The sequence below is a fragment of the Fimicolochytrium jonesii genome (assembly GCF_025526975.1).
Source record: "Fimicolochytrium jonesii strain JEL569 chromosome Unknown EV422scaffold_20, whole genome shotgun sequence".
Lineage (NCBI taxonomy): Eukaryota > Fungi > Chytridiomycota > Chytridiomycetes > Spizellomycetales > Powellomycetaceae > Fimicolochytrium > Fimicolochytrium jonesii.
In genome coordinates this window covers 1-25,429 of record NW_026515687.1, presented here as the reverse complement: position 1 = coordinate 25,429, position 25,429 = coordinate 1, and the positions used below count along the sequence as shown (strand labels likewise).

Sequence of the window (25,429 nt, the reverse complement as noted above, 5' to 3'; positions counted from 1 at the left end):
CTCGTTCTTAATCAGGCACAGCACTCACTGCAGGCGGTACCAACGACAGGGGGGCTAGTACTTCGAGATCCCACTCCCACTGAAAATCGACTTTCATAGCACCTTCCAAATTTCGACCCTCTTCAACCATGTCTCGTTTCTTCCGTGGAGGCGATTCCAGCTCGGAATCAGAATCCGACTACTCTTCTTCCGATGAGGAGCGCATTAAGAAGTCCGACGAAGACGAAACCTCTGCGTCGGAATCCGACGACAACGACAGTGATTCGGACTCAGATTCCGACAATGAAGCAGGTGCCAAGAAGGGCGGAGCCGCGACGGGAGCCAGCCGGTTCATGCGTGGCTTTGCCGGCTCAGACTCTGACGAGGATTCTGACGATGATACGAAGCGGGTCGTCAAGTCCGCGAGGGACAAGCGCTTTGACGAAATGCGGAGCTCTGTGAAGGCATTGAAGAATGGACAGAAGATCAACGACTGGGTCGCAATTCAGAATGGTACGGTTTTTGGAGGAGACGTGAGCGGCGGAAAGGAGGAAGCGGGGTTGGATGTCTCTTCCGACTGGGATGGCGCATGTCTTATTATTCTCGGCGCCTAACGAAAACAACTTTGTCATTTGCAGAGTTCGACAAACTCAACAAAGGGTACTCGAAGGCCAGCACCATCATCTCCCGGGAGGGAGTCCCGAGGTTCTACGTTCGTACTCTCGTAGAATTAGAGGAGTACCTGAAGCAGGTTACGGCGAATAAGGATGCCGTGAAGAAAATGAACGCTTCGTCGTCCCGAGCTCTCAATGCCATGAAACAGAAGCTGAAGAAGCACAACAAGGAGTACGAGGCCGACATCGCCAAATTCCAAGCTGTAAGTAGAGAGATCCGTGGCTTGGCCTAACTGCTTAGGGGGCGAAACTCGATGTTCATCACAATCCTTCCTTACGATAGAACCCCGTGGACGAGGACGAATCAGCAGATGAGGCTGAAGCGCTCGCTGCAAAGAAGGCCGATGACGAAGAAGCACTTGCGGCTCGTGAAAAGTTCGTCAAGAAGGCTAGGGTTGAGGATGGCGACAGCGACTTCGAGCAGGCAGGCGGGAAAGGGGTAAAGGGCGACGTGAAGGAAGGTGGAGACGATTTCCAAGTTGTCGGAAAAGGTGGAAAGACTTTCGAGGTCAAGCCTGAGGATCTTTTCAAGAAACTTCAGGAGATTATCGAGGCCCGTGGTAAAAAGGTGGGTGAAATCTGATTTCTGATCTTCTCTGAGTTCAATTGCCTTATTATGACTTCCTCAGGGTACGGATCGCCAATTGCAAATGGACAATCTGCAACGCATTTTAGACGTTGCCACCACGCCGTATCAAAAAGCGAAGGTTCTCCTCGCGTTGATCCCTGCCCGCTTCGACTCTGCACCCAGTTCCACCAACTTTGTCGCTGCAGACGTATGGAGATCCGCAGCCACCGAGCTCAACGCATTGTTTGCCATTCTTGAGGAACACCAGAACATCAAAATCGTAGAGCTCACGGAAGAGGAGGATTCGGAAACGGTCGCTGAGGAGAAGGCAAAGAATGCCGCTCCTATCACTATTCGTGGCAGCTTGGGATCCTTGATTGACCGCATCGACGACGAATTCACAAAATCTCTTCAACACATCGACCCCCACACCCTGGACTATGTCAGCCGACTGAGAGACGAGACCAGCCTCTACGCCCTCATTGTCCGCGCTCAGAAGTACTTCGAGCGCATTGACGCCTCCCAGGCCCTTGACCACACGAAGATGCGCCGTATTGAGCACATTTACTACAAACCCGACATCGTGATCCGGGCTGTGGAGAAGGAGGTGCGCACACTGTACCCAGCACTGACCGAGGCGTTGGAAGAGCCCGAGACCCTTGTCGAACACCTCTGCACAAGTCTGTACAAGACCGACGTCGACCGCGTTCGTACCCGCGCCCTTTTGTGCCACGTTTACCATCTGGCTCTCCACGACAAATTCGACAAAGCCCGCGACCTTATGCTCATGTCTCACCTGCAGGACCACGTGGGTCAGACGGAAGTTTACACGCAGATTCTCTTCAACAGGACAATGGCGCAGCTCGGTCTGTGCGCATTCCGATGCGGTCTGATCCGGGAAGCAGCAAACGCATTACAAGAGCTGTCCTCTTCCGGAAAGGTCAAGGAGCTCTTGGCACAAGGAGTTCAGATGCAGCGGTATATGGAGAAGACACCCGAACAAGAGCGCCTGGAAAAGCAGAGGCAGTTGCCTTTCCACATGCACATCAACCTGGAACTTCTGGAATGTGTCTACTTGACATGCTCCATGCTCTTGGAGATTCCGAACATGGCCGCCAACGCCCACGAACCTCGCCGCAAGGTTATCAGCAAGCCATTTAGGAGGATGTTGGACTACAACGAACGCCAAGTGTTTGCAGGTAAGCTTCACCTTTCAAATATTGTTCTTACCGCATCGAGACATTCTCACTAACCTTTGATATCAGGACCCCCTGAGAACACTAGGGACCACATCATGACCGCAGCCAAGGCCCTCGCCGCTGGCGAATGGGAACGCTGCGTAGAGTTAATACACGCCGTCAAGATCTGGGACCTGATGCCGAACACCGAACAAATCAAGAACCTCCTCACCAAAAAGATCAAGGAGGAAGGCTTGCGCACGTACTTCTTTACCTACTCCCCTTACTACGACTCCCTAAGCATTGACCAACTGGCCTCTATGTTCGACTTCCCATCGGCCGAAGTGCGCGGTGTCGTTTCCCGCATGATCATCAACGAAGAGCTCCACGCGTCCATCGACAGGCCATCGAACAGCATCGTGCTTCACCGTGCGGCCGGCGCGGCTGGCGTCGAGACATCACGACTCGAGCACCTCGCTGGCGTGTATGCCGACAAGGTGCAGAACCTCGTCGACAGCAACGAGCGTCTCCTCGAAAGCCGATCGATTCACCTCGGCCTGCAGCAACAGCAGCAGCAGTCGCAAGAAAAGCGTGGAGAGTTCCGTGGTGGCCAGCGCGACCACCGTGGCGGAGGCCAGGGCGGAGGTCAGGGATACCGTGGAGGACGCGGAGGAGGTCGTGGTGGATACGGAGGTGACCGCGGCGGACGAGGTGGACGTGGGCGTGGCGGATCAAGAGCTGGTCGCTAGATTTCCCATCTCTTATCCCTTCATGATCGCAGGGTAGACGTGGCAGAACTCAACAAGTATATAGTTATCTTTTTAGCTAGATGTGTGCAAATATCCCTTTCCCCATCATCCCCTCTTCCCTCGCCGGCAAAAACCCTTTTGCCCGAGGCGGATATTTACTTTCCTTACATACCTGGCTGCACCTCACGTAGCTGGAACATTTGAATAACATCTTTTTCCAAATAGCTCTTTTTCCAATCTGCACCTGAATTCATCCCACAATCAACGGTCTGACCACGCAAGCTTCAATTCTGGTATTTGAAATGAATGAATGTTTTGAGAAACGAACGGCAAGTACAGTACATACAACGGCGGAAATTCGAACGTTCTCACGGCTGGAAGGAAGGAACACTATCTACATATACAGCAAACTTGAAATGTCCCACAAGAAAAAATAGGATCAGGAAACAACAATGAACAGCAAACTGAAAGCGCGCCTCGAAAAGACGTCTAAAGACTAAAAACCAGGAACACTCATACGCCCACGCGATTATCTCGTCATGTCAAGCAGGAATAGCTTGTGGTTGGGGTAATAGGCACCCGATGGTTAACAGAATCGGGCTAGAGGACGGCGATGTTCCTCTGCACAACCGAGACTTTGCGCTTCTTGACGACTCGCAGATCAATGCGTCCACCGGTCTCTTTGGGTGCATCTTCCTCCATCGCGCGTTTTCCAAAATATCGACTCTCGCAGGTGATTTGCGTCTGGCTGAGATCTTGCAGGCATGTGCCGTTGCCCTGACTCTCAAAATCGTAGTTGAACTGGGACTTGGCGTTTGAAAATCATAAAAGGTGGAGAAGAAAGGGGTAGCCAAAAACGAAAGGTTATCAGAGCGGGACAACACCACTTCACACTCACATTATGAACCAAGTGGTCACCGATTTGCATGGGGGTATCCATGGCCCCCGCATCGCCATTCAGTCCAACCGACGTAAGCTGCACTTGCCGGAGAATGTCTGCGCGGGTTCTTCCAGAAGCGCCGCCGAGTTCCAGAAGTCGTTGAGATGAGCCCGAAAGCGATTTTGAAAGGCCCCGGGTCATACGACGAGGAGTGTTGATCAGAGGCGAAGACATCCCTTTCATGTGGTGTAGAGGCTTGGATGTCAGCTGCGTCTCGCCATCGTCGGCCACCTCGGTGGTAGTGCGCGGTCCAGCCTGCGCTTCTTCTTGCTTCTGATCGTATTCGAGGAAGGGTCTATTTGAGAACCACTTCCCTTGTTGCGGGCGGGCGGCCTTTCTCAAAATATAGTAGGCTCTTCGGTCAGCAGGCTTCTTGACCCTAGCATCCGCTTTGTCAGTAATGAAGCCTTCCTTTTGAAGACGTTGAATGATTTGTCGAGCTTGCGACCGGTCGACACCTGAGCCCAGCAGCGTTAGGGAAGCTCGCAACAATGCACGAAGATCGGCACTAACCCATATCCGTGGCGAAATCCGTCATCGATTTGATGCCGTCCTTCCACGCGATGGCGATGCCCCGTCGGAACAACGCTACTTCCGCAACAAACTCGAGGTTGAATTTGGGTTTCGAGCCGTTTGCAACACAGTTGTCATTCAGGCATGCAAAACACACATAGGTTGTCGGGAGTCGTCTGTCGGTCAAGGACTTGAAGCCAGCACAGGCTAAATGACCCCAAGTTCCACATTGATGACAGCAAAGCATATCGTCCTCTTCCTATCGCGGAACTCAATTACCCGCGTATGCAATGTGTGCCAAAATGTGCCAAAATGTGCGAACTTACCCGGTTGATTCCACAAGGACAATCGATCGGTTCCCCATCAGCGCCTGTGGTCGGGACCCCCCCGTAACGAGGCTGAGCTGTTGTGGTTCTCGTTGGCTCCAAAGGAGCACCTTGGCATTGTTGATCTCCTAGCATTTGGCTCATTGGGCTGTCTGCTTGCAAACTGCCTTGGGAGTCGTCCTTCGCTCCACCTATCTCCGCACTAGTGGACTGGTCCTCGCCCGTCTTTGCTTCCGGTTCAGGACTGTCGTGAGCGTCGGACATCTCATCCATAGCCAGATCGATGGACTCTGGAACGTCGCTCCCCTGAGTGCGTGAGTGTTGCGTGTGGCCAAACGTCTCCGAAGGCGCAACGTCGTCGTCGGGGACGTGGTCATTCGCACATGAACTGTCCTTCAGCCGATTGACCAAATCCTGCGTGTCGTCGATGACTGCCGTATACTTGGTAAGAGTGTAATAATTTGCGAAAAACAAACAGATTGATCAACTTACCACTGCTGAAATTCATGGCGGGCGGAGATAGCCCAGCTTGTCTGGAGGCATATTGCTGAGAACACGTTTCTCTGACATCGACTTCCATCAGGTAGGCGTCTATACTCAAAGGTGAGACATACCGCCGCGAACCCACACGGATAAGCAGCTTACTTTCTTCAAGGGCAACCTGGCCCATCTGTTCTGTGACACCGGCCATTTGCGATATTCCAGTGTCCTCGAGCATCAGCGACACCTCGCTACTCTGGCAGTGCTGCTTAGCCTTCATATCCGTAGGAGTACTGGAGTCTGCAGAGAGATCCCCCTCTTGCTGACTGGATGTCTCAAACTCGTCCTGGGCTTCGGGGTCTCTAGCAGCTTCGATGCCATCAGCAGTTGTTTGCACTTGTAAATTCAAGCTGCAAAATATGGTCAGAAAGTTCTTCCAGATTTCGAGACGCGAACGGACACTTACGCATGATGTGGCGTCTCGACTTTTCCAATGTTAATCTTCTCCGGCTTTTGAGAGAAAAAGAACTTTTCCTCATCGTTCCCTGCGCGGAAGCATGGTGGTTCATATTCCGCCGGGGTGCGTTCATCGTAATAGAATAGCTTCATGGTGATATAAGCGCTTGGCGGAAGAGCCTTGGTGGCCTGCATGTTAGTATCGATCACAATCCGGCGGCAATTCTGATTGGACATATCCATACCCGCAATGTTTGGGTCAAAATCAGTAGGCGCCGCAACATCGTAGATGTTGCCCTCATGATCGCAGTTTTGGTCTGCAAACGAAAGGTCTCCACTCCATTCGCGTTCATAGTGACACAGCATCCGTCCGTTTCAGGATACGTGAAGCTAAAGGTATACGCTTCCACGCTGAGAGCGCTCCGTGAGTGAGGGGAAAGGGTCTTCGATCACGGCGTTTGGGATACCTACAGTTTGTTGGGTTCGTCGGGAGACAGATATATGCCAAAGATCATCGTTCGAAGCTATTTTGGAGTCAAAGCATATCAGTTCACTCGCACATGGGTTCATCCGCAGCATCAAAGACTTCACACATATTGCCGCTCCAAAGCATGAAAGCATCCGCGATTCTATGGTAAAAATTGGTGTTTCAGAAGCCATCAATAGGCATTCCCGGACAACCAACCCTACCAGCCAGTCCATCAAGTTGTTCGCCTCCTGGGAGACACCTCTCTCCAAACTCTTTAGTCCCAGTCCACCCATACTAGTATCCTTGAAATTGTTCTCAGGAAACAGCCCTCGCTGTAAACATTTTGATCAGCTTTTTCGATTCATAGGAGAAAGATGTCAATCAATGCTCACCAGATAGGTGATTGCGCCGATGGTGGTACCCAGTAAGTTTCTCACTAAGTTCAAGGATTGCTATTCGGGAAAGTCAAAACATGCGTGGCATTCAGTATACTTTTTGAGCGAGCACACCTGTTGCGAGGGCATAAGCTCCGTCCCGGTCTCTGCCCTCTAGATATCGACAAGAGCGGTTAGTAGGAATCAAAAAAGCTGTGCTGCTTTCCCAAGCTGTTTTACCTGTAGCTGCACGGTCATCTTGCACGACGCGCACAGCAAGGTGATGGAACTGGTGTTCAAATACTTCAGGCGAAGACGTCAACGCCAGTACAGTATGTTGCCTTGGTCCCTTTCTACGACTGGACCTTCCCTGCGTTTGAGAAGGACTGCGCTTGAGCTTTGGTTGACCTACAGGGAGGTCCGCAGCTGGGTCCGCAGGCAAAACAGGCCGTGGGAAAAAAAGCTCGGGGCTGAGCGAGCTGAGCGCAGTTTGACGCTTTTGATGAGTCTCTGATGACCGCCAGTCACCAGATTACGTTGACGCAATGTTTGAACTTATCAACCGGTTTTATTGCTCCGCAGAGTACGAACGACACCAGGTTGGCTCCACCCTTACCTACAGTACAGTAATGCTCTACGCCTGACATGCATCGTATGAAACCCCGCTGTATGTACGTAGGCTCGGACAGTCAAATTACTTACGTATCCCGGTGCGTCAAGGTCTTCTCTATATGTAGATTCGGGAAAGTGGCAGAGCAGACTGTTGGCAAACTAGCTCTCCAGGTAAGTCTCACGCATTATTCCTGACGGGGCCCGCAATCCCTGATGGCAGACCTACTTTATATAGGTTGGCCGTATACATGTGGATCATTGTTGAAAAGAAATGCTCGCGAACACATTCTTGCACCAAAGCGTTCAAATTGCGCCTGACAAATCGAAGCCGGCGTTCATGTATTCCCGCTTTCGTACTGTACCTCCTCGGAAACATTCTCGGTGTGGTACATATCATATACCGCCTTCGCTTGCAGGGAACTCTGAGTCTACTCGATCCTTCCCGCTCTCCGTCGAACAAAATGACAGTACCGGAGATGCCGCGTTTGTGGCGGACTTTCGACAAAATGACATCATGGAGAAGAACCAACCCGTCATCGGTCCACAGCGTTGCGAATGCCACAAGTGGACAGACCAAAGTCTAAAACCTAAAAAGGAGCGGACGTGAGAGCACCATTTGAAAATCACGCTTGATGCATATATAAGGCAATGCTTGGTGGGTTCAGTCCTCTTCCCAACTTGCAAATACGTAGTGTACACCAAAAGTACGAAACCACGATGTCGATTTCGGGGGCCCCGCCGCGACCTCCCCGAACGGAAAGTGCAGCACCTCCCGCGCAGCCGCCAACATCGCACCCAAGAAAAAAGTTCCAGTGGAAGCTTCCGCAAGCCCCTCCGCCTGACTCGTATACATTACGCGGTCGCCGGAAACCAGACGCCTGGGTCTTTGCCGGAACCAAAGCTGATGTATTCGAGAGAAAACGGCGTCGGAAGAGATCCAACGCGGGTCACCGACAATCGGAAACCTCGTCCTCGTCCTCTTCCTCATCTTCATCGTCGTCGTCCTCAAGCTCAAGCAGCTCGAGTGAGGACGACGAAGCAGTTCCGACGCGGAAGCACTCAGTAGGCGCAAGAGCAAATAAAGCGCAGCCAAAGCGGAGTCAATATTTAACCGATGGGGGTAAGCGCTTGGGAGAGTCCAGCAAGACTTTGAACAGCCCTTCGGAAAGCAAAGAACGCAAAACAGCAGCGGAAAAGCATGACGACTTCTGCGTGGAGATGTCGGGAGCAGATCGCAGCGATGCAGAGGATAACGATGTCGTCGACGCCAACGCCGGAGAGAAAGTTGAGGGTGACGAAAGAACGGAGGGACGGGTCGAAGCCGTTCACGGCGCCGCAGGTGCTACTATGTACATCGACGGTGACTTGGAGAAGGGAACAGAGGGGGACTTCGTGACGGAAGAATTCGGTGATCTCGACGCAAACATTCAATTTTACGACGAGATACATGCGCAGCATCCAAAGCATGTCCCCACCGTCGGGCGGTGGAAACGATGGATCAAGCCGAGTCCGGCTCGTCAGTTCTTTATTGGAGATACTCTTCATCGAGAGCGGAAGCCCCGAAAGGTTTCTTGGGAGGATTTGTTTACGGACCTGGTTTACGTGGCTGCTACAAGCAAGACGGCCGAAGTTATTAAGTTCTCGAAGGCTCTTAACGGCGAGACCATTGCACATTTCATCCTGGTGTTTGCTCCCCTGTGGCTGACGTGGGGGTTGAACCAGAATTTCACCAACGTATTTGGTATCGGCACCGGCTTTTGGCATCGATTTCACGCATGGATGCAAATGATTCTAGTTGCCGGGATGGGCATCACAGCGGAGAGTGCGTTCAAAGAGGATGCACACGAGAATACCGGACACTTGTTTATATCCATCTTCCTGCTCTCCCGACTTCTGTACGTTCTCTCCTACTCGAAAGTCTTCATAAGCATGCCCAAATTCTGGCCGCATGCGGCACTACGAGTAGGGGGCACCGTTTTTGCAAGCATCCCGTGGTTCATCAGCATCTTTACTCCGCAATCAACGCAAACGTGGCTCTGGACCCTTGGATTAGGGACCGAGTTGCTTTCCCGCTTCGCCACATATGCCGCTCGATACTTCGTTGCTAGAACGTACAGACTCGCACTCAACGTTGAGCATCAAATAGAGCGCATAGGGCTCCTTATGATCATCGTACTAGGCAAGTTTGTCTTGTTTCTCGTTCCACTGGTCATTAACTAACACATTCTGTTCTTGTCTACCAGGGGAGGTGGTCGTCTCAGTCTTGTGGGTGGCACACGAAGGCGGATTTTCCCGCGCCTACTTATCGACTGTGTTGGGATTGACCATCACCATCAGCGTTCAATGGATCTACTTCACCATGGACAATGGAAAGCGGTTTCGGCATGCCCTCCGAAGGGCTCACCTCCTTGGATTCGCTTGGCAAATGCTCCACCTCCCATTACACACGTGCCTGGTGGCCGCCGGTGCGGGGCTTTCCGAACTCATCCTAATCGTTGGACATATCGATCCGCAACATCCGGAATATGACGAAAACACGCCTGTCAGCGATTGGTTGCGATGGATCTTTTGCGGCGGATTCGGGATAGCTATCATAACCTGCGCCGCGATTTCGATGCTGCACCAGCACGGCAGGTCACATGAAAGGATTCCGAAAAGTGTGAGGATGTTTGCCAGACTATGCACTGGCGCGGCACTGGTCCTTGTAGGAGGTCTCGGCCATAGGTTGAGAGCTCTTGCTTTGATTGCAACTACCGCGGCACTTTATCTGGGGCTGGCAATCTTCGAGGAGTAAGATTGTATTTGGCACCTTGGCAGAAGGTGGAAGTAAGCTGACATTTATGCTTTTCCCCTAGGTACGGAAGCAGCAAAAGCAGCAAAGCTAAGGCGCGCGCACGGCGGAAATCTGCCAAGAAGCATACCGGAAGCGACGTCGGCGATTCGGCCGAACAATGTGTCGGCAAGGCAGGAATATAACCTTCGTGGCAGGCGACTCACGTGGCGTACAATGAGAACACAATAGATCTAGTACATCGAATGGAACAAAAGGAAAGGGCAACGAAAGCTCGGATCAACATCGATTGAATTCCATGACGGTGTTGTCTTCCGTAGCACGGCATATGGTGCTCCATCACACATAGCTGTCTGACGGCAGTAGTAATCAAATCCCCCAATGATTCTAATATGTACAAATAAGATTATTGAATGCGATCAAATACGGTGCACTTCTGCGCATCCGGATCCGCCGCAATGCTGCGGCATAGTTCGCACTTTCGACGCGTAAGACTGATGATTGCAATCCAGGCAAGATGGCTCGTCGATCGGCAAGTGCACGCGCGCGCGCAATCCGAAGGTGATCTACGCCGGCGAGGTCCGGCATAAGCCCCTAAACCTCATGCGTTCTCCAGTACTCCAAGAGGGATCATTTCTTCATGAGGAGGTACAAGTTCATGCCCACGTCCAGGTCCTGCAATTGTCTGTAGTCGCCCGAGATACATAACAGAAGTCCACCAAACGACACGTACACCGAACTGCGGGATCAGAGAAATGGGCGTGAGTGAGTGAACGAAGATTTCAGCGGAAGATCGCTCATACGCACACTTTCGAAGGTCCGTTGTCGTCATATTTGTAGCATTTCCCATGCATAACATAATCGTAATCGTCCGCCAAAGTCCGCACTCCTGGCCTCTCCCTCCATGCCTCCCTGTCTATAGCATCTCCTCCGGACCCATCCAGTGCGAGCGTCGCGGCCAACGCCAGAGAGAATTTATCGTTGACTGCCAGGGGGTATATCTCAGTGTTCACGTCGAGAGTGATCTCGACGTCTCCAGGTTCATTCAGCGCTGTAATTCGGGACACTGAGAGAAGCGATTTCTATTAGCCAACACCTTCCACTTGAACCACAAGAGAGCTCTATACGGACCCCTGTCGAAGCGTTTCCCATATGGGTCCATATCTTTGATCACGAAAGTTGAGTGAAATATTTGGCTCTAAAAGAATCCACCATTGGGAGGTTGTTATGAGTACATGACGACAGCAATTGCTACGGAGCCACTCGGCGGACTGAGCAAGAACATATTCCCTGAAGCGACCGTTTACCTTCATTGTGACCTGAGGTGAGACCTTCTCCGGTATCAGATAGGACCTTTCAGGACGGCGAAGTTCAAATTCAGCGAACTCACGTCGAGGGTGTGATTTAATTTCTGGTGACTCACGTGACTGAACCAGTACTCATCCTCTCAAGCGATTGCCTTCCCCGCTGACCTGTTCCGCAATCAACTCTTTCCATCGGTTTCCCGACGGCGCGGAACGAGAGAGATCTAAGAGTATTCATCGCGCCTCCTTGATCAGCAAGCTTCTGCCTGCTAGTGGACCAGCCGCGGAATTGAGTGGAAACAAGAATAGATCTTGTCGAGACACTCGGGGTGAGATTTCGCCTGGTAGCGTCGAAGATTGCGTTTACATGTCTGACGCAAGGCAATCTTAGCCGCATATACAACTCTATCAGTTTTGTTCAATAACAGTTGTTCAAGATGATGCCCTACATCGGTTCAAAGATTAGTTTGATATCGAAGTCTGACGTCCGTTATGAGGGGATCTTGGTCGAAATCAACCAGGAGAATTCAACAGTGTCGTTGGAGAACGGTATGCATCTGCGTACTTGGCAGGGTTCCAGCGTTGAAAGCGTATTAAGCCTCTCTCCATCCATTACAGTTCACTCCTGGGGAACTGAAGGACGAAAAGCTCGCCGGGAAGATGAAATTTCCCCAAGTGAAGAACCGTTCCCTTTCGTTGTTTTCCGTGGCGCAGATGTGAAGGATTTGCATGTTATGACCGCTCCGTCGAAAGCCCCAGCTCCCAATCCAATGAGGGTGCCAAATGACCCTGCAGTCATTTCGGTAAGACGTCAACACATTGTGGATGCTGCACGGGGATAGGAAGTTCTAATGGTCACACTTTTCGCCTGATAGTCAGGACCCGGGCACATGCATCCTCATGGGCCTCATGGAATGGGACATGGGCCTTTCCAAGGCGTATCTGGACCGCCGGGGCAGATGCAGCCACCAGGATTTGGTGGATTTGGGGGACCTCCATTCCCCGGACAACCGGGGCAGCCCGGTTTTCCAGGAATGCCTGGCGGTCATCCATATGGTCTGCCTCCGCCTCCGATGGGCTTTGCTCCGTATCCCCCTCCACCATTCAACCAGCAGAAACCCGATGAACAACTGTGGGCTCCCCATGACTCCAACCAGGGGAATTCATCAAATCCAGCCGCAGCTCCTGTAAGTGTACTATTGTCCTTGTTCCGCACCCGTTCCGTTTCTCACACCCCTCTTCCTTAGGGGATGAATCAATATTCCCAGCCACCGCCACCGCAGCGGCCGCCGCAACAGCAACAGCAGCAGCCTGCGCAAGGTCCCCAACCTCAAAAGCCTGCGGAGGATGCTCCGAAGGAGACGCGAGGGAAGAATCAGCGAGACTCACAGAAACCACCGCAGAACGTTAAAGAGGTCACGCAGGCCATTGAGAGATTGGATTTGAACGAGTCGGTCAAAGTCAGTAAGGACTCCCGTCCACAAGGAAAGCCTTCCACTAAACCGGACTCCGGAGAAGTAAGGCCGGAAAAGCGGAAAGATTTGACTTCCGGGCCCACAGAGCGCGCTGCTCCCAAGGAGCCCGCGGTGAAGTCACCGAATGCCGAAGTCCCTGCACGATCAACTGGTCCCGCTGGTGGAGAAGAACAACGGATTGCCGCCGATCAAGCTGCCAAGCCGTTGGCGAAGCCTACTGAAGCAGGGGAGGGAAGCGCGGAGAAGGAAGTTAACGATGTCAATGGCAGAGATGGCACGGACAGTCGTTATGAAGCTCGTCTGCCTGGAACCGGCGCCCATTTGGTGCATAGTGGTCAGCGCCGCGGTCGAGGACGCGGATTTAGGGGTAGCGCGCCGTCATCTCGCGGAGGACGCATTTCGGTTCCTGATTCGGATTTCGATTTCGAAATCTCCAATGCAAAGTTCAATAAAACCGATGTCGCAAACGAAGCATCGGCAAATGCCACCCACGACGTGGTAGTGCGAACCGAAGCCGACGATGACGAAGAAGATGGTACTGAGGAGAGCGAGGACGATCCTAGCTTCTATCAGAAATCATCATTCTTTGACAACATCTCTTGTGATGCAAAGGACCGCGCCGAAAGCCATGACGGCAGGTAAGTTTTTGTGTACAGGTCCAATCTTTCAGGGGGATTGCTTATCTGACTTGCCTTGCGTCGGTTCAACAGAGGGGGCCGTCGCGTGAGACAGTTCGAAGAACGAAAGCTGAATCTCGAAACGTTCGGACAAATGGGCGTCGAGAACCGTGGCGGATACCGTCGGGGTGGTTTCCGACGAGGTGGCGGCCGTGGTGGTCGAGGTGGATACAACTCTTATCAGGGTGAGGGGCCTGCTGGGCATGGCTACCACAATCAAGGAGGCTACGGCGGTCGTGGTCGCGGAGGTTACCAGGGATCGTACAATGATGGATACGGTCATGGCCAAGGGTACGGAGGCAACCAAAACCAAGGTTACGGCGGCAATCAAGGGTACGGGTATGGCCGTCGTGGCGGCTACAGGCAGCAGCAGCAGCAGCAACAGCAGCCGTAGTAGGAGTTATCGTACGAGCTCCGTACTTTTCTTGGACGTTGCGCGCGTACCGTTACCGGATGGAACCAGTGGTGGAACACGTTGAAGTTTCATATAATGCTCCACCTTTCCAAAAGAAGGTGGGGAGGGGGGCAAAGGCATTCGCATCTGTAAAGCACGCAGATGTAATCTGTTTCTGTTTCTGTTTTAAATATTGCTTAAGCCAAAGGGGTGGATGGGCTGAAGTTGAGAATATATTCCTTGGGAAAGAACTTTTTCCTCTAGGATTTTTGAGTTTTTGACGCCCTCCGGACTCTCCCACAAACTTCTCCCAGAAGACCTCCACACTCAAGGTTGTGTAAGTAGTCCCTTTGAATTCTGCAAGACAACCCTCCACCCGTCCAGATCTTCCACCGTCACACCGTCAGCATCCCAGTACGGATTTTCACTTTGCACAATCGTCCCTCCCACGGCGACCAATCTCGCCACCGTCGCCTCCCTCTCCGCCGCGTGAGGCATGTAAAAAACGAGCAGATTGTCGCCGCTCGGCGGCGCATAGGACGGCGGTGGGGTCGTGTTCGCACCGGTGTATTCAGTGAATTCCAGGTGGTATGTAGCGTCGGGGAGTCCGAACATCACGCCCGAGTAGCCCGCGTGGTCGGAGAAGGAGCCGATTTCGGGAAGACCGAGGCCGGATGGCCCGTAGAATTGGCGGGTGAGGGTGAGAGAGGATGTTGGACGGGCTACGCGGAACTGCACGAAGGCGGGTGGCTTGCTGAGGGGTGGAGGCATGTCTGGGAAATAGAGCTTCACAATCTGAATCTCGTCAAGAGGAGTGAACGAGGCGCAAGTGAGGCGCAAGCCTCGAGCGCGTCCGTCAAGCACCCAGAATACGTACTGGAATAAGGAAGTAACAGAAAGGACAGAACATCAAGAAAGCCCCCGGAGGAGATATACACGACTATCATTCCTCACTGAAAAGGCTGATCTGCTCGAATATCCTCGTACTTGCGGTGTTCTTATGTTGATTGCAACTTGCGGAGTGGGCAGGGAGTGAACTTCATATACTAGAATACCAAGCTGATTTCTCAAAAGGGCTTTGAGCTTGGCTGCCTGCATCCTTGAAGCCGTACACTCCTGAAATGCTCAGCAAGCCTCAAGGCTCTTTCCCTTGGGCCTGCACCTTTCTTATGTTACGGAAGATAGGTGTGCGCCTCTGGGATGATTCACTGGGCCGAACAGCGTTCTCTTCGCTACTAGCAGTGTGCAGGATGATGCCGTTTAATCCAACGTGTGGTCTGCGATGCAGAAGTCTGGAGCACATTCTCATCCTCCCCAGTTGGACATCAGACCCAAATTGCTCAGATCTCATTTTCTTTCTTTTACAAAACATCACGATGCACATTGTTTATTGATGAACTCCTTCACCAGCCTCGAAAGTCCCGAATTGTTAAGTATTTCTCTATGTATAAAGCAAGCAAAGTAACCGCGGACAAACTGAGCCTGAGGAAGCACTATGGCTCCATACAACAGGGTGATAAAGTGGTCCGTAACGCACACGAAAAAGCCACGTTTTAATGAAAAACGATCATGCGGTTTGATGTCTTGTGTGTTTAGCGAGAAGTGCAGCCGTGATACCAATCGAGCACGTGCTGCGAGACTCTGAGGTATCTCTTGGAATGGTATTTGCGTTCAAGCGGTCGGTTGTCGAACCCGTTGTCGACAGCGGCCTGCAAGTACGAGACCATGAGGGCCCTCCATTCTTCGAACTCTTCCTTAGTGTAGCCCGAATAGTGAACAAATGTGGAGTCCTGCCGTCGAAGTTGGGCGTCAGTTCATTTGAGCATTTGAAGAACTTGCATGTAGTCATGTGTGGTACGTACCCAGCCTTTCTGCTGGAAGGACATCCGCGCGAACCACAAGGAAGCTGCCGCCACCAGTGAGGGCTTCATGCGCACAAATCGATGATCAGCAAGAGAAACTTCCATAAAGTACTTGGCTACGGTTCGCGTTTGGATGTCATATGCGTCTGCCTTTGAGATGCGTCGAAGGAAGTTCATGGGTCCGGAGTAAGAAAGGTCGTAGTTCAAGAAACGAAGAACGTGTCGTTCGGCGCTCACAAGCGCCCCTTCCGTGATGATACTGTCGCCGGTGACGAAAACGAACTTAGATATACTGGGAGCCCCGACTTCCTCGAATTTGCTGGCAATGAGAAGTGCCGCGGGGACCAAAAGTGGGAGCTTGCTGAAGGTAACTTGTGTAACGGACAAGACTCGATCGATAATGTTCATAGCCAAAAACAGCGTTTCAGCCGTGAGGTGGAGCTTGTTCTGGGTTTCGATCAACATGTCAGCGGCGTAATCACGAACTCTAATATCGCGTCGACCCTCGCTGTTCAGGTACGTGGGGTTTGGAATCGTTCGAGCCTGCATATACTTTGATTTTCAGCGCCTGATGTTCAGCATCGTCAACAAGTAGTTTAGAGCTCACCTCAAGTCTGCGCAGGTATCCAAAAATGTCGTTCGCGTACTCCGTCACCATCATGGGATCACTTCGTTCGGTCTCGTCGAGGTCTTCCCATCCTTCGTCTTTAGCAGGAGGAGCGGGAGCTGGTACACCAGTGTTAACCTTTCGTTTCTTGACAGCGGTAGGAGCCTCTGGGGCGCTGTGGGAACGCTTGGCTGAGACTTTTGCCGACGCTTTGGCGTCGTTCTCCTTGAAAAGGTTCTTGGCCGCAACGGCAGGCTGTGATATGGTTCTCCTGATCGGTTGCTTGACATCGGTGAGCTTCACGGAGGTGCCAGCAGGAGCGAGCGCTCTCTTTTTGATGGTTTCTACGGCAGCCTTTGTGGGTTGCACTCGATCAGCCGGTCCTTCGATCGACGCCGCTTCAACGGTTACGCCTAGGACTTTGACCTGCGTGCAACAATCAGTATGGCACCTTGGAAGTGCGCGTGGGTACAAACGGGCTCTTGACTTACTTCCTTCGCGTTAGATGCCTGCCTAGTCAACGCAACCACCTTGGCCGGCTGAGCGATAACCTTCTTGCGGGTTCCTGCCTTCAGGTCTATAGGAATGTCGGACCCCTTCGACTTCAAAGCACGCGCGGGCTGCACAGCATTGCCCTGAACTGCTGCTCTAGGGGCGCAATTTTCGTCTTGATCGACGGGCGCGGACACCTTCGTAGCCGCCGCAGCTCTGCTTCTAGTCTGTATTCGGTGAAAAGGAGGGTATAAGTAATTCGGCGTCGGAAATCGCGTGAACTAGAGAGTCCCCAATTCCCGTCATCGCGTCCGAACTCACCTGGTATTGCATTATGAATGCGCTTGAGTGTAAGCCGTGTCTCTCAACAGGCTATGGACTGCAAACTCAGGAAGCGCTTGAAAGTTCGTCGTGGGAACAGGGGAATGCACGTTTGGACGGCGATGTTCCGGTCCTGAAACGAGGCGTGGCCTTGTGCGACACCAAGCGAAGCTCGGTCGTTGTCGCCGAGCGTGCCTTGATATCTGAGCGCTGGTGTGCAGATGCTTGAGTGAAGTACTGCAGAGGCGAGCTTCAACGACGCCGAGGTCAGATACGTACTGGAGAGAGGGTGGGAAAGAATGCAAGTCTCAAGCGAGGCTGCGTCGTTTTGCCAAACGCGCCTGGGAGGGAGAGCGCAAAGGGCCGTCCTGTCCGATACTGCAACCCCCTGTCCGACGCCATTACGTTTGCTGACATCCTCAACGCGTCCTCGCAGTGTCCTTCCACGTACTGTACAGATTTAGACGGACTTCCATGTACGGACTTTCGGACAGATTTAGAGACGCATTTCGAGACTTGAGGCTACCACTGTTACTTAAGGGTCAGTAACAAACATGAAGGCAGTTGACGTATCCTAGCTCCAGAACATCCTCGAAGGCCCAGCCGATCTTGTCCGATTGAAGGAGCTGACGTTGATGACTTAGCGGCCAGCGGAGAGCATTTCTAGCCACATCATCCCAGCGAACCGATCCCATCTCAAATGCGGGTGGAGACATGGTCCAGAGGAACACTGTGGGCGACAAGGTGCATGGATCGCAGGCCCCGTTCCAAAACACGCAACGATCAAGGAGCTGAGAAGCTAGATATCGCCCTCGGGAACCCATCACACGCACGAGTTCGAATGAAGGCCCCAGTAGAACAATGCGTTCTAGGATCTCCAATGGGAGTGATGGTCGCTTCGCCATCTCCTGTTGCTTCATATCATTGCGTCTACCTACTTGTCAGGCACCGAAACGGAAATCTCTGCAACTTTATCGATAAACGCGACCCGTTTCTCGACCTCTACATGGTATATAAAACAATGCGGCTCTTACAGTAGGCTGCCAGATATCAGGTTACGACGCCCCAAGGACACGTCATTCCGAGCGTAGCCACCGGCTCAAGTTGCCGGCCCCCATGCAAATCTTTTCAGCACGACCGCTAGCCCAGGGCAGGACTGACAGCTGGCCGGTGACATCTGGGGTTGCACAGGGAGGCTCAACAACCCGTCGTAACCTGATATCTGCCAGCCTACTGTAACATGTAGGTTAGTCACGGAAGTCACAGCGCGTCCGCAAGTCACAACCGGTCCAGTCACAGGTCACGTGCCGAAATACATTTTGGACCGTTGTGACTGAGGTATGTCATCAATAGCCCACGACCAGCCCATAGGATAGGCGGTCGGGATACATGATGTATCCGACTTTCCAGAATTGGCTGATGACTATAGTATATATGAAACATACGATCCATCATGTTACTAACAAAGGGGAGAAGGGGGAAAGGGTTAGGGTTAGGGTTAGGGTTAGGGAAAGGAACTATGTGCCGCGATTCCATATATGAGAAACGCTCGCAGCCATCCTATGTTGTTCTTTCAAACATTTCTCGGCACATAAGTACGCAACATTCAAAGAAGCTGTTCGAAGAACCTGCACACTGCACACCCCAATTGTGCGCGACATTCCTGGATGCTGCAGAGGGTTCCCTTGCTTGTCTCGGAACCCCACCTACCAGTTTGTGGCGCACCGGGTGTCAAGGGAATTGTCCTGATCGCTTGGAATGCCCCGAAGATGTGGTACAGTCACAGAAAGAAGAGAAAAATGTTTGGGGAAGGTAGGAATCGAACCCACGCCACCTGGGTGAGAGCCAGGTGTCTTAACCACTAAGCCAAAATATGTGTGTTCCCGTTACGCCAGGGAGTGCGACCACACATCATGTTAGGAGAAGCCCAGCAATCAACCTTTGCAGGTCCCAGCGTCGCTCGTTGGCATCTGCCAACAAGTGCCATGCATGCCCCCGCTGGCACTGCCATGGACCACGAAGTCCAACTTGCTGCCGACATTCATAGGAACAAGAAGTGGCCCCAAACAAAAACAATAGGCCAAGGAATATGACAATTGCGTATTCCGGCAAACAAAAGATTTGGCATGACTGGTGTACCGCCAGAGGAACGAATAACCTCGTATATGCCGACAAAGTGCTTCTCTGGCTGAATGAACATGTCATCCCGAGAGGAAAACTCAACGGTATGACGGACGCCGAAGGGAACGCTGTGCCCATAAAGAGATCTACCTTGGAACAATATGTGAAGGCTGTGGTTGATTTGTATGACTCGCAGGTGCGTGTTATTCGCCTATGTGCCGCACTTTACTTAGGAGCCTCTAGTGCATTCTGCATCCATTTGTTATGTAGATTCGCGGCACATAATGATTGATGTTGTTCCAAAATCTACAGAAATTTATAATCGATGTTATGAAAGATGCGCCGCACCCTTGCAATAGTCTGATTCAAACCGTGCTCAAGAACTATTCGAAGACGGAGCTCCGAATCGCGAACGATTCCAAAGTGGACCGTGGTATCGGCACAGAGCTGGAGAAATACGGCTATAACGATAAATGAAACTTGTGGAGCACTGGTGGACAATGAAGAACTCCAACAACGGCCTACGCAACGTCACATGTTTCCTGCTGCAGCATTGTCTGATGCAGCGTGGGCAGTCTATTTGCCAGTTGCAACTCTCGCGCTTGTTCTTTTGGGATCTGCAGGAGACCCCTGAGGGACCCATGCCCACCTGGGGAATGCTTGTCATATCCAGGCAAAGCAAAATCAATAAATTTGGGCGCATCGATACTGTGGGATGCATGCGGCATAAGATGGCGGAGTTTTGCCCTGTGGGACACACTGCTCTGATGTTCTTCTATCAATATCATATCCTTGGAGAGCCGGCACCGGACTTCTCCAATAAGGAGGATTGGTATGATAAATACTACATGGTCAAAGACAAAAAAAAGGCGCGCAAGAGAGCAGCTGAGGATGTCGCTGGCCACCTCCCTGAAGACACAATCATTGCGAGTGCCACGACTGGCCGGAAGCGGAAGCGCAGGGAGGGTGATGATGAAGAGCTCAGCCTTGATGCCCATATGAGCATATATCGCAAGGCGTTCGCTGTCTGCGGTATAACCGTCTCCAAATTGACACATGTGCCCCAGGGTGTTTCAGTGCACGAGGCAAGCGCTGCCGGAGCGAATCATCATGATATAGACAAGATGGGAGGATGGGATTCGTCTGCCCGGCGCGGCGCCTATGATAAAGATATCCCACGAGAATCGGCTGGAGCACCTGCTGGCTGGACCACTAAAGGAGGCGCTTACTTTTTGCCTCGAGATCTGGAGCCGCCGGCAAGCCTACTGGATCAGATCTTCCCGTTTGCAGCTAGCGCAAAGGATGATCATCAGGACATTGCCACTAAAGGTCACGCAAAGCTCCTGCACCGGTTGCGGGAATGCGTCCTTCAGGACGGGGCTATCTTGCAGAAGCGGTATCCAAGACATCCCATTTGGACCCATTTGATTTTCAAGTCTGCGGAGTTTAAGGAGTTCCAGGTGAATACACAATTATGTGCTGACATTCTCCTTGTTGTTGTTCAATGCATGGGATCAGAGCACATTTCACTAAGTAAACCGCGGCACATAATTGATTACTCCTTTTGCTTCTGTAGATTAAACTGCTGGAAAGAGTATCAACCGCAAGTGATCCAACGGTTGCATCGATCGAACATGTTCTCCCGTTGGTTGCCTCTGCTATACGTGTGAACAACCAATCCGTTATCAGCAAGATGACGGATCTTGAGTAGACCGTCAAAAGCCTGAAGATCTCGGCGGAAGCCACGGCCTATAAGCAACTTACAAGGGAAGACATAGAGGGCGTTAAAGAGAACATCAATGGCAACATCACTCAGACAATCGCAGATGCAAAGACCGCCATGTACAAATGTGCCACAACAATCGGCGGCGCTATGGAGAACATTATGCAAGAGAGTAATGGCCATATTTCCCATATCAGCGGTGTGCTGAAGGCCATAGCTGACCTATCAACGTCACCGGCGGGACGGAAGGTTAGGGAGGCCTTGGAATCGGAAAATGCCATCGCCACCACCCAAGTTGAACCTTCAGGCCGTGATGAGCGCCTCTGTTGTGGATGAATCAGCATCTGTTCCTAGTACCACTGACACCAATATCCTGTCCACAGAGACCTTGGCTGAGGGCTCAATGCAGCCTTCCCCGCCTGATTCCCCGCCTTCCCCGCCTATCTATAAAATGCAAAGGAATTTCAGCATGGTCGCTGAGGTGTGGCAAGAATATGACATTGGGGTACCCCAGGCGGGCGGGGGTCATGCCCGTGCCGATCGGGAACTGGATCGGCAATATTGTGCTAGTTGGCGGAGTTCTACCGCAGATAGAGAGCATTATCAACGACGGAAAGTGCTCTATGATGAGATCGCGCGCCGTCAGATTGCGACGGGTCTTAGGGGTCATGATGTTGCTCGTGCTATGGATGCAGAGCGAGAAAGGGCCAACAAATCCTTGGCGCAATATCAGGGCAATATCAGGAGATGCTTCAAAAGACGACAACACCTGCTCGTTAGGGATGGGGTAATTATGTGCCTGTTATGATCTCGACGGCTGAGGCGGAAGCGAAGTAGAGAAGAGAAGGCGAGAGTGATAGGCGACAAGAGATTGTATTGGCGAAGCAAGAAACAAGGACTAGAACAGGAGATGAGAAGAACTGGTGTTGATCTGCTGGGGAGGAAGGGAATGGACGAAGAGCGGCCGGCTATTTATCGATAGGCAACCCAGCAGGCCATAGAGCAACAACAACAAGAGGGGACTGGGGGGGGGGGGGGGGGCGCCAGCAATGCTCCTAGAGCGTGCGTGGCGAGCGTAGAGAGCATTGCTACAGCTGCTGGCTATGAAGAAGTACTGGGGGGGTCGACAAATGGCCGGAGATTGGCTCACAGATGGACAGGGTAGAGGAGGAGCGGCGAATGAGGGATTCGCGAAATGAGAGGGGAGAGGAGGAGTGGCGATATTGCGGGAGGATTCGCGAAATGAGAGGAGAGAGGGGGAGTGGCATTGAGATTGACATTGACACTGACATTGACACTGACATTGACATTGACATTGGCGTTTGACATTGGCGGTTGACAAGTACGTCGCTGAGTTCCGCCAGCTACAATGCAATGTCTCCTGGAACGACCAGGCCCTGATTGCTACCTTCCGCCGTGGCCTCAAAGAAGACGTCAAAGACCTGATGCTCACGATGCCCCCTGCGGCCACCATTGATGTGGTGATGGAGCAGGCTATCCAGTGCAATAACCGGCTGTTTGAGCGCCGCCTGGAGCGAAACAGAAGCCGCCAGACCTTCCCGGTTCCCCATACCTCGTTTACTACTACCATCACTGTCGACCACAGCGAGCCTATGCAGATTGACGCCGCTCGTCCCCGCGGCCCTCTGAGCCCTCAGGAACGCCAACGCCGCATTTCCAACAGCCTCTGCCTTTACTGCGGTGGCGCGGGGCACATTGCAAAGGCCTGCCCGGCCAAGAACAAGACCACCACCCGTTCCGCCAACATCGACATCAAAGAAACCTCCACGGAACAGGGTTTTCCCAAGGTCCAGCTGCAGTAAAGCCCCAGCGACTGGACAACACACACTCCTCTGGGCCTCCTAACCTCGCAGCTCCTGCAACGGGAGAGGCCACCCCCCTGGTTCGTGACTCCGTTATAGCCGACACAACCCTCCTAGCCGCCGTTCATGTCGAAAACTCCGAAATTAACCCACGCGCCATGCTTGCGCTGGGTCCTGCCGAACCCTTCAACTACCCCGTTACCATCATGGTATCATCCACCCGTGCCCCGATACCTACCTCCGTCATGATCGACAATGGTGCCCTGTCCTGCTTCATCGACAGAGACTTTGCCCGCAAACACCGCATCGCCCTAATCCCGCATCAGTGTCCACTGACGATCGAACTCGTTGACGGTCAACCCAGCTCTGCTGGGCCAATCACCCATCACACCCAACCAGTAGGCATGTGGGTCGACAACCACTTCGAAGAACTCGTCTTCCATGTCACCAAATCACCCCATGCTCCAATCCTCCTTGGTCTCCCCTGGCTCCGCCTCCACGACATTAACCTTGACTTCAAGAACCTTTCGGTCGGTTTCCGTTGCGACTGTCTGTACCATGAATTCGCGAATTGGGACAACTCTCCAGCACCCCTGAGCCCAGCACCCGCCAGAACCCCCGAGCCCTTGATCCGCATCCCCCAGGATGAAGTCCCCGCCGACGAAACATGGTCGATTCCAGTACCCAAGGTATCTCGCTCCAGCACCCCAGAACCGGCTCCCACGCCGCTCCGAGTCTCGTTCATCTCCGCCCCAGCCTTCCAGGTCGCAGCAAGGCATGACCAGGTCTTTGTTGCCTACGCCAACCCTGCGAAACCCGATCTCCCAGCCTCGCCTAGCCCCAGTAACCCCCCGACACCCGAGAAAGACATCAAAGACTTCCTGCCCCCCGAGTATCGAGACTTTCGAAAAGAGAAATGCTGACACTCTCCCCGAGCACCGGCCCTACGACTGTCCAATCGATCTGGAAGAAGGCAAGCAGCCACCTTTCGGCCCGATCTACAGCCTCAGCGAACCAGAAATGAAGGCACTCTGCGAATACCTCGAAGAAAACCTCGCCAAAGGATTCATCAAACCCTCAAAGTCCCCTGCCGGTGCGCCAGTCTTATTCGTGAAGAAAAAGGACGGTTCTCTCCGCCTCTGCGTCGATTATCGAGGCCTGAACAGCATCACGGTGAAGGATTGCTACCCCCTGCCCCTGATCAACGGTATCATGGATTGTTTGCGCGGCGCCCGCCGTCTCACCAAGATCAACCTCCGCGGCGCTTATAACCTCTTACGCATGCGCCAGGGCGATGAATGGAAGACCGCCTTCCGCTGCCGCTATGGCCTATTCGAAAACAATGTCATGCCCTTTGGACTCAGCAATGCTCCTGGCGTCTTCCAGTACCTGATGAACAACATCTTCCGCGACATTCTCGATGTGTTTGTTGTCGTCTACCTTGACGATATCCTGATATTCTCCAAGAACCCCAAAGATCACCCCAAACATGTCCGCGAAGTCTTGTCCCGCCTTCGACAGCATGGGTTGTACGCCAAACCAGAGAAGTGCGAATTCAACCGCGAATCCGTCGGGTTCCTAGGCTTCATCATCTCCAAGAAAGGCATCCAGATGGACCCCGAGAAGATCGCTGCCATCACGGATTGGGAATCTCCCAAGAATGTCAAAGGCATCCAGCGGTTCCTCGGCTTTGCCAACTTCTATCGCCGATTCATCCAAGGTTATTCCAAGATCGCTACCCCGCTCACAGCCCTGACCCGGAGAGACATCCCGTACGCCTGGACACCCGCCGCAAACACCGCCTTTGAGAACCTGAAGAAAGCATTCACCACCGCCCCCATCCTTGCTCACCCTGACCCAGAGAAGCCCTTCGTGTCGAAACTGACGCCTCCGACTTTGCTCTTGGCGCAGGTCTCCTCCAACCTGACCAGGACAACCAGCTCCACCCCGTGGCCTTCCACTCTTGCAAATTCACGGCTGAAGAGATCAACTACGAGATCTACGAAAAGGAACTTCTGGCCATCCAAGACTCCTTTGCCCAGTGGCGCCACCATCTCATTGGCGCCCGTCACAAGATCACCGTTTACTCCGACCACAAAAACCTTCAGTACTTCATGACCACCCGCACCCTGAACCGCCGCCAAGCCCGCTGGTCGATATTCTTCTCGGATTTTGACTTTGTCATTACCTATCGCCGCGGTTCCCAGCAGCACCAAGCCGATGCCCTCTCCCGACGCTACGAACATGAGCTAAAAGAGGGGGAAGAAGCGTTCCGCTCCCAGGCATCCACAATTAAGGCCGCCCAGGCCTCTGGTCCCCTCGCTAAGACCATTCGCGAAAAGCTCAAGATACCCCTTGCCCAACGAACTGAGGAAACCCAAGATCGTATCAAGCGGTTCTCAGATGAAGATGGGATCCTGCTGCACGATAACCTGGTCTATGTCCCCACCAACGAGCTCCGAGCTGAAGTCTGCCACGACATGCACGATACACCCCTAGCCAGCCACTTTGAGATGTCCAA

General features: G+C 52.7%; 10 protein-coding genes and 1 pseudogene across 11 annotated transcripts; 5 read left to right on the top strand and 6 right to left on the bottom strand.

The window, feature by feature from the left end:
* Positions 1-332: 332 nt before the first annotated feature.
* EV422DRAFT_498526 (eukaryotic translation initiation factor 3 subunit 8 N-terminus-domain-containing protein) lies at positions 333-3,148 on the top strand (the record flags this gene model as incomplete). The annotated part of the gene is made up of 5 exons (XM_053068023.1): positions 333-492; positions 618-856; positions 937-1,221; positions 1,283-2,420; positions 2,487-3,148. The coding sequence occupies 5 exons, from the start codon at positions 333-335 to the stop codon at positions 3,146-3,148; spliced, it is 2,484 nt and encodes an 827-aa protein (XP_052923618.1).
* Positions 3,149-4,596: 1,448 nt separating this feature from the next.
* Positions 4,597-4,860, bottom strand: EV422DRAFT_498634 (uncharacterized protein; the record flags this gene model as incomplete). Its single annotated transcript, XM_053068031.1, has 1 exon — positions 4,597-4,860. A coding segment is annotated over one exon (264 nt), but the record flags the coding sequence as incomplete, so codon positions are not given.
* Positions 4,820-7,157, bottom strand: EV422DRAFT_161605 (HORMA domain-containing protein). Its single transcript, XM_053064990.1, has 10 exons — positions 6,947-7,157; positions 6,842-6,880; positions 6,725-6,784; positions 6,554-6,664; positions 6,457-6,492; positions 6,335-6,387; positions 6,109-6,274; positions 5,874-6,043; positions 5,420-5,817; positions 4,820-5,358 (listed from the first exon to the last, which is right to left on the bottom strand). Exons 1-10 carry the CDS (start codon positions 6,962-6,964, stop codon positions 4,877-4,879), a joined length of 1,533 nt encoding a protein of 510 aa, XP_052923616.1. The 5' UTR covers positions 6,965-7,157; the 3' UTR covers positions 4,820-4,876.
* Positions 7,158-8,035: 878 nt separating this feature from the next.
* Positions 8,036-10,294, top strand: EV422DRAFT_507856 (bacterial low temperature requirement A protein-domain-containing protein; the record flags this gene model as incomplete). Its single annotated transcript, XM_053068687.1, has 4 exons — positions 8,036-9,429; positions 9,498-9,526; positions 9,562-10,108; positions 10,174-10,294. 4 exons carry the CDS (start codon positions 8,036-8,038, stop codon positions 10,292-10,294), a joined length of 2,091 nt encoding a protein of 696 aa, XP_052923615.1.
* A 425-nt stretch (positions 10,295-10,719) lies between these two features.
* Positions 10,720-11,455, bottom strand: EV422DRAFT_161534 (RNA polymerase). Its single transcript, XM_053064989.1, has 3 exons — positions 11,241-11,455; positions 10,917-11,175; positions 10,720-10,848 (listed from the first exon to the last, which is right to left on the bottom strand). The coding sequence occupies exons 1-3, from the start codon at positions 11,269-11,271 to the stop codon at positions 10,740-10,742; spliced, it is 399 nt and encodes a 132-aa protein (XP_052923614.1). The 5' UTR covers positions 11,272-11,455; the 3' UTR covers positions 10,720-10,739.
* A 395-nt stretch (positions 11,456-11,850) lies between these two features.
* EV422DRAFT_498658 (putative G2/M phase checkpoint control protein Sum2) lies at positions 11,851-12,255 on the top strand (the record flags this gene model as incomplete). Its single annotated transcript, XM_053068032.1, has 2 exons — positions 11,851-11,962; positions 12,032-12,255. 2 exons carry the CDS (start codon positions 11,851-11,853, stop codon positions 12,253-12,255), a joined length of 336 nt encoding a protein of 111 aa, XP_052923613.1.
* On the top strand, positions 12,054-13,684 carry EV422DRAFT_161489 (uncharacterized protein). The gene is made up of 4 exons (XM_053064987.1): positions 12,054-12,216; positions 12,293-12,600; positions 12,661-13,530; positions 13,601-13,684. Exons 2-3 carry the CDS (start codon positions 12,304-12,306, stop codon positions 13,528-13,530), a joined length of 1,167 nt encoding a protein of 388 aa, XP_052923612.1. The 5' UTR covers positions 12,054-12,216; positions 12,293-12,303; the 3' UTR covers positions 13,601-13,684.
* A 527-nt stretch (positions 13,685-14,211) lies between these two features.
* EV422DRAFT_536462 (glyoxylase family protein) lies at positions 14,212-14,795 on the bottom strand. The gene has a single exon (XM_053070828.1). The coding sequence runs from the start codon at positions 14,728-14,730 to the stop codon at positions 14,287-14,289; it is 444 nt and encodes a 147-aa protein (XP_052923611.1). The 5' UTR covers positions 14,731-14,795; the 3' UTR covers positions 14,212-14,286.
* A 657-nt stretch (positions 14,796-15,452) lies between these two features.
* Positions 15,453-17,574, bottom strand: EV422DRAFT_161503 (cyclin-like protein). The gene is made up of 5 exons (XM_053064988.1): positions 17,242-17,574; positions 16,920-17,147; positions 16,429-16,854; positions 15,822-16,373; positions 15,453-15,749 (listed from the first exon to the last, which is right to left on the bottom strand). The coding sequence occupies exons 1-5, from the start codon at positions 17,251-17,253 to the stop codon at positions 15,552-15,554; spliced, it is 1,416 nt and encodes a 471-aa protein (XP_052923610.1). The 5' UTR covers positions 17,254-17,574; the 3' UTR covers positions 15,453-15,551.
* A 1,469-nt stretch (positions 17,575-19,043) lies between these two features.
* On the bottom strand, positions 19,044-19,112 carry EV422DRAFT_t107 (annotated as a pseudogene). The gene has a single exon. The product of its transcript is annotated as a tRNA-OTHER (tRNA).
* Positions 19,113-19,330: 218 nt separating this feature from the next.
* EV422DRAFT_569333 (uncharacterized protein) lies at positions 19,331-19,839 on the top strand (the record flags this gene model as incomplete). Its single annotated transcript, XM_053072759.1, has 2 exons — positions 19,331-19,558; positions 19,675-19,839. The coding sequence occupies 2 exons, from the start codon at positions 19,331-19,333 to the stop codon at positions 19,837-19,839; spliced, it is 393 nt and encodes a 130-aa protein (XP_052923609.1).
* Between the last annotated feature and the right edge of the window lie 5,590 nt (positions 19,840-25,429).

Bases quoted from the DNA above. Each gene is read 5' to 3' on its own strand.
- EV422DRAFT_161605 (XM_053064990.1), bottom strand. The intron at 6,665-6,724 runs GTGAGCATTGAT...AAATGTTTACAG, and splicing joins TCGGCGCAATCACCTATCTG to CGAGGGCTGTTTCCTGAGAA. The intron at 5,359-5,419 runs GTAAGTTGATCA...AGTATACGGCAG, and splicing joins CGCCATGAATTTCAGCAGTG to TCATCGACGACACGCAGGAT.
- EV422DRAFT_161534 (XM_053064989.1), bottom strand. From the start codon at position 11,271: ATGGACCCATATGGGAAACGCTTCGACAGGG. The intron at 11,176-11,240 runs GTCCGTATAGAG...CGCTTCTCTCAG, and splicing joins TGGGAAACGCTTCGACAGGG to TGTCCCGAATTACAGCGCTG. The intron at 10,849-10,916 runs GTGCGTATGAGC...CTGATCCCGCAG, and splicing joins GACAACGGACCTTCGAAAGT to TTCGGTGTACGTGTCGTTTG.
- EV422DRAFT_161489 (XM_053064987.1), top strand. From the start codon at position 12,304: ATGCATCCTCATGGGCCTCATGGAATGGGACATGGGCCTTTCCAAGGC. The intron at 12,601-12,660 runs GTAAGTGTACTA...CCTCTTCCTTAG, and splicing joins CAAATCCAGCCGCAGCTCCT to GGGATGAATCAATATTCCCA.
- EV422DRAFT_536462 (XM_053070828.1), bottom strand. From the start codon at position 14,730: ATGCCTCCACCCCTCAGCAAGCCACCCGCCTTCGTGCAGTTCCGCGTA.
- EV422DRAFT_161503 (XM_053064988.1), bottom strand. The intron at 16,855-16,919 runs GTAAGTCAAGAG...TGTTGCACGCAG, and splicing joins AGGCATCTAACGCGAAGGAA to GTCAAAGTCCTAGGCGTAAC. The intron at 15,750-15,821 runs GTACGTACCACA...CTTCGACGGCAG, and splicing joins CCTTCCAGCAGAAAGGCTGG to GACTCCACATTTGTTCACTA.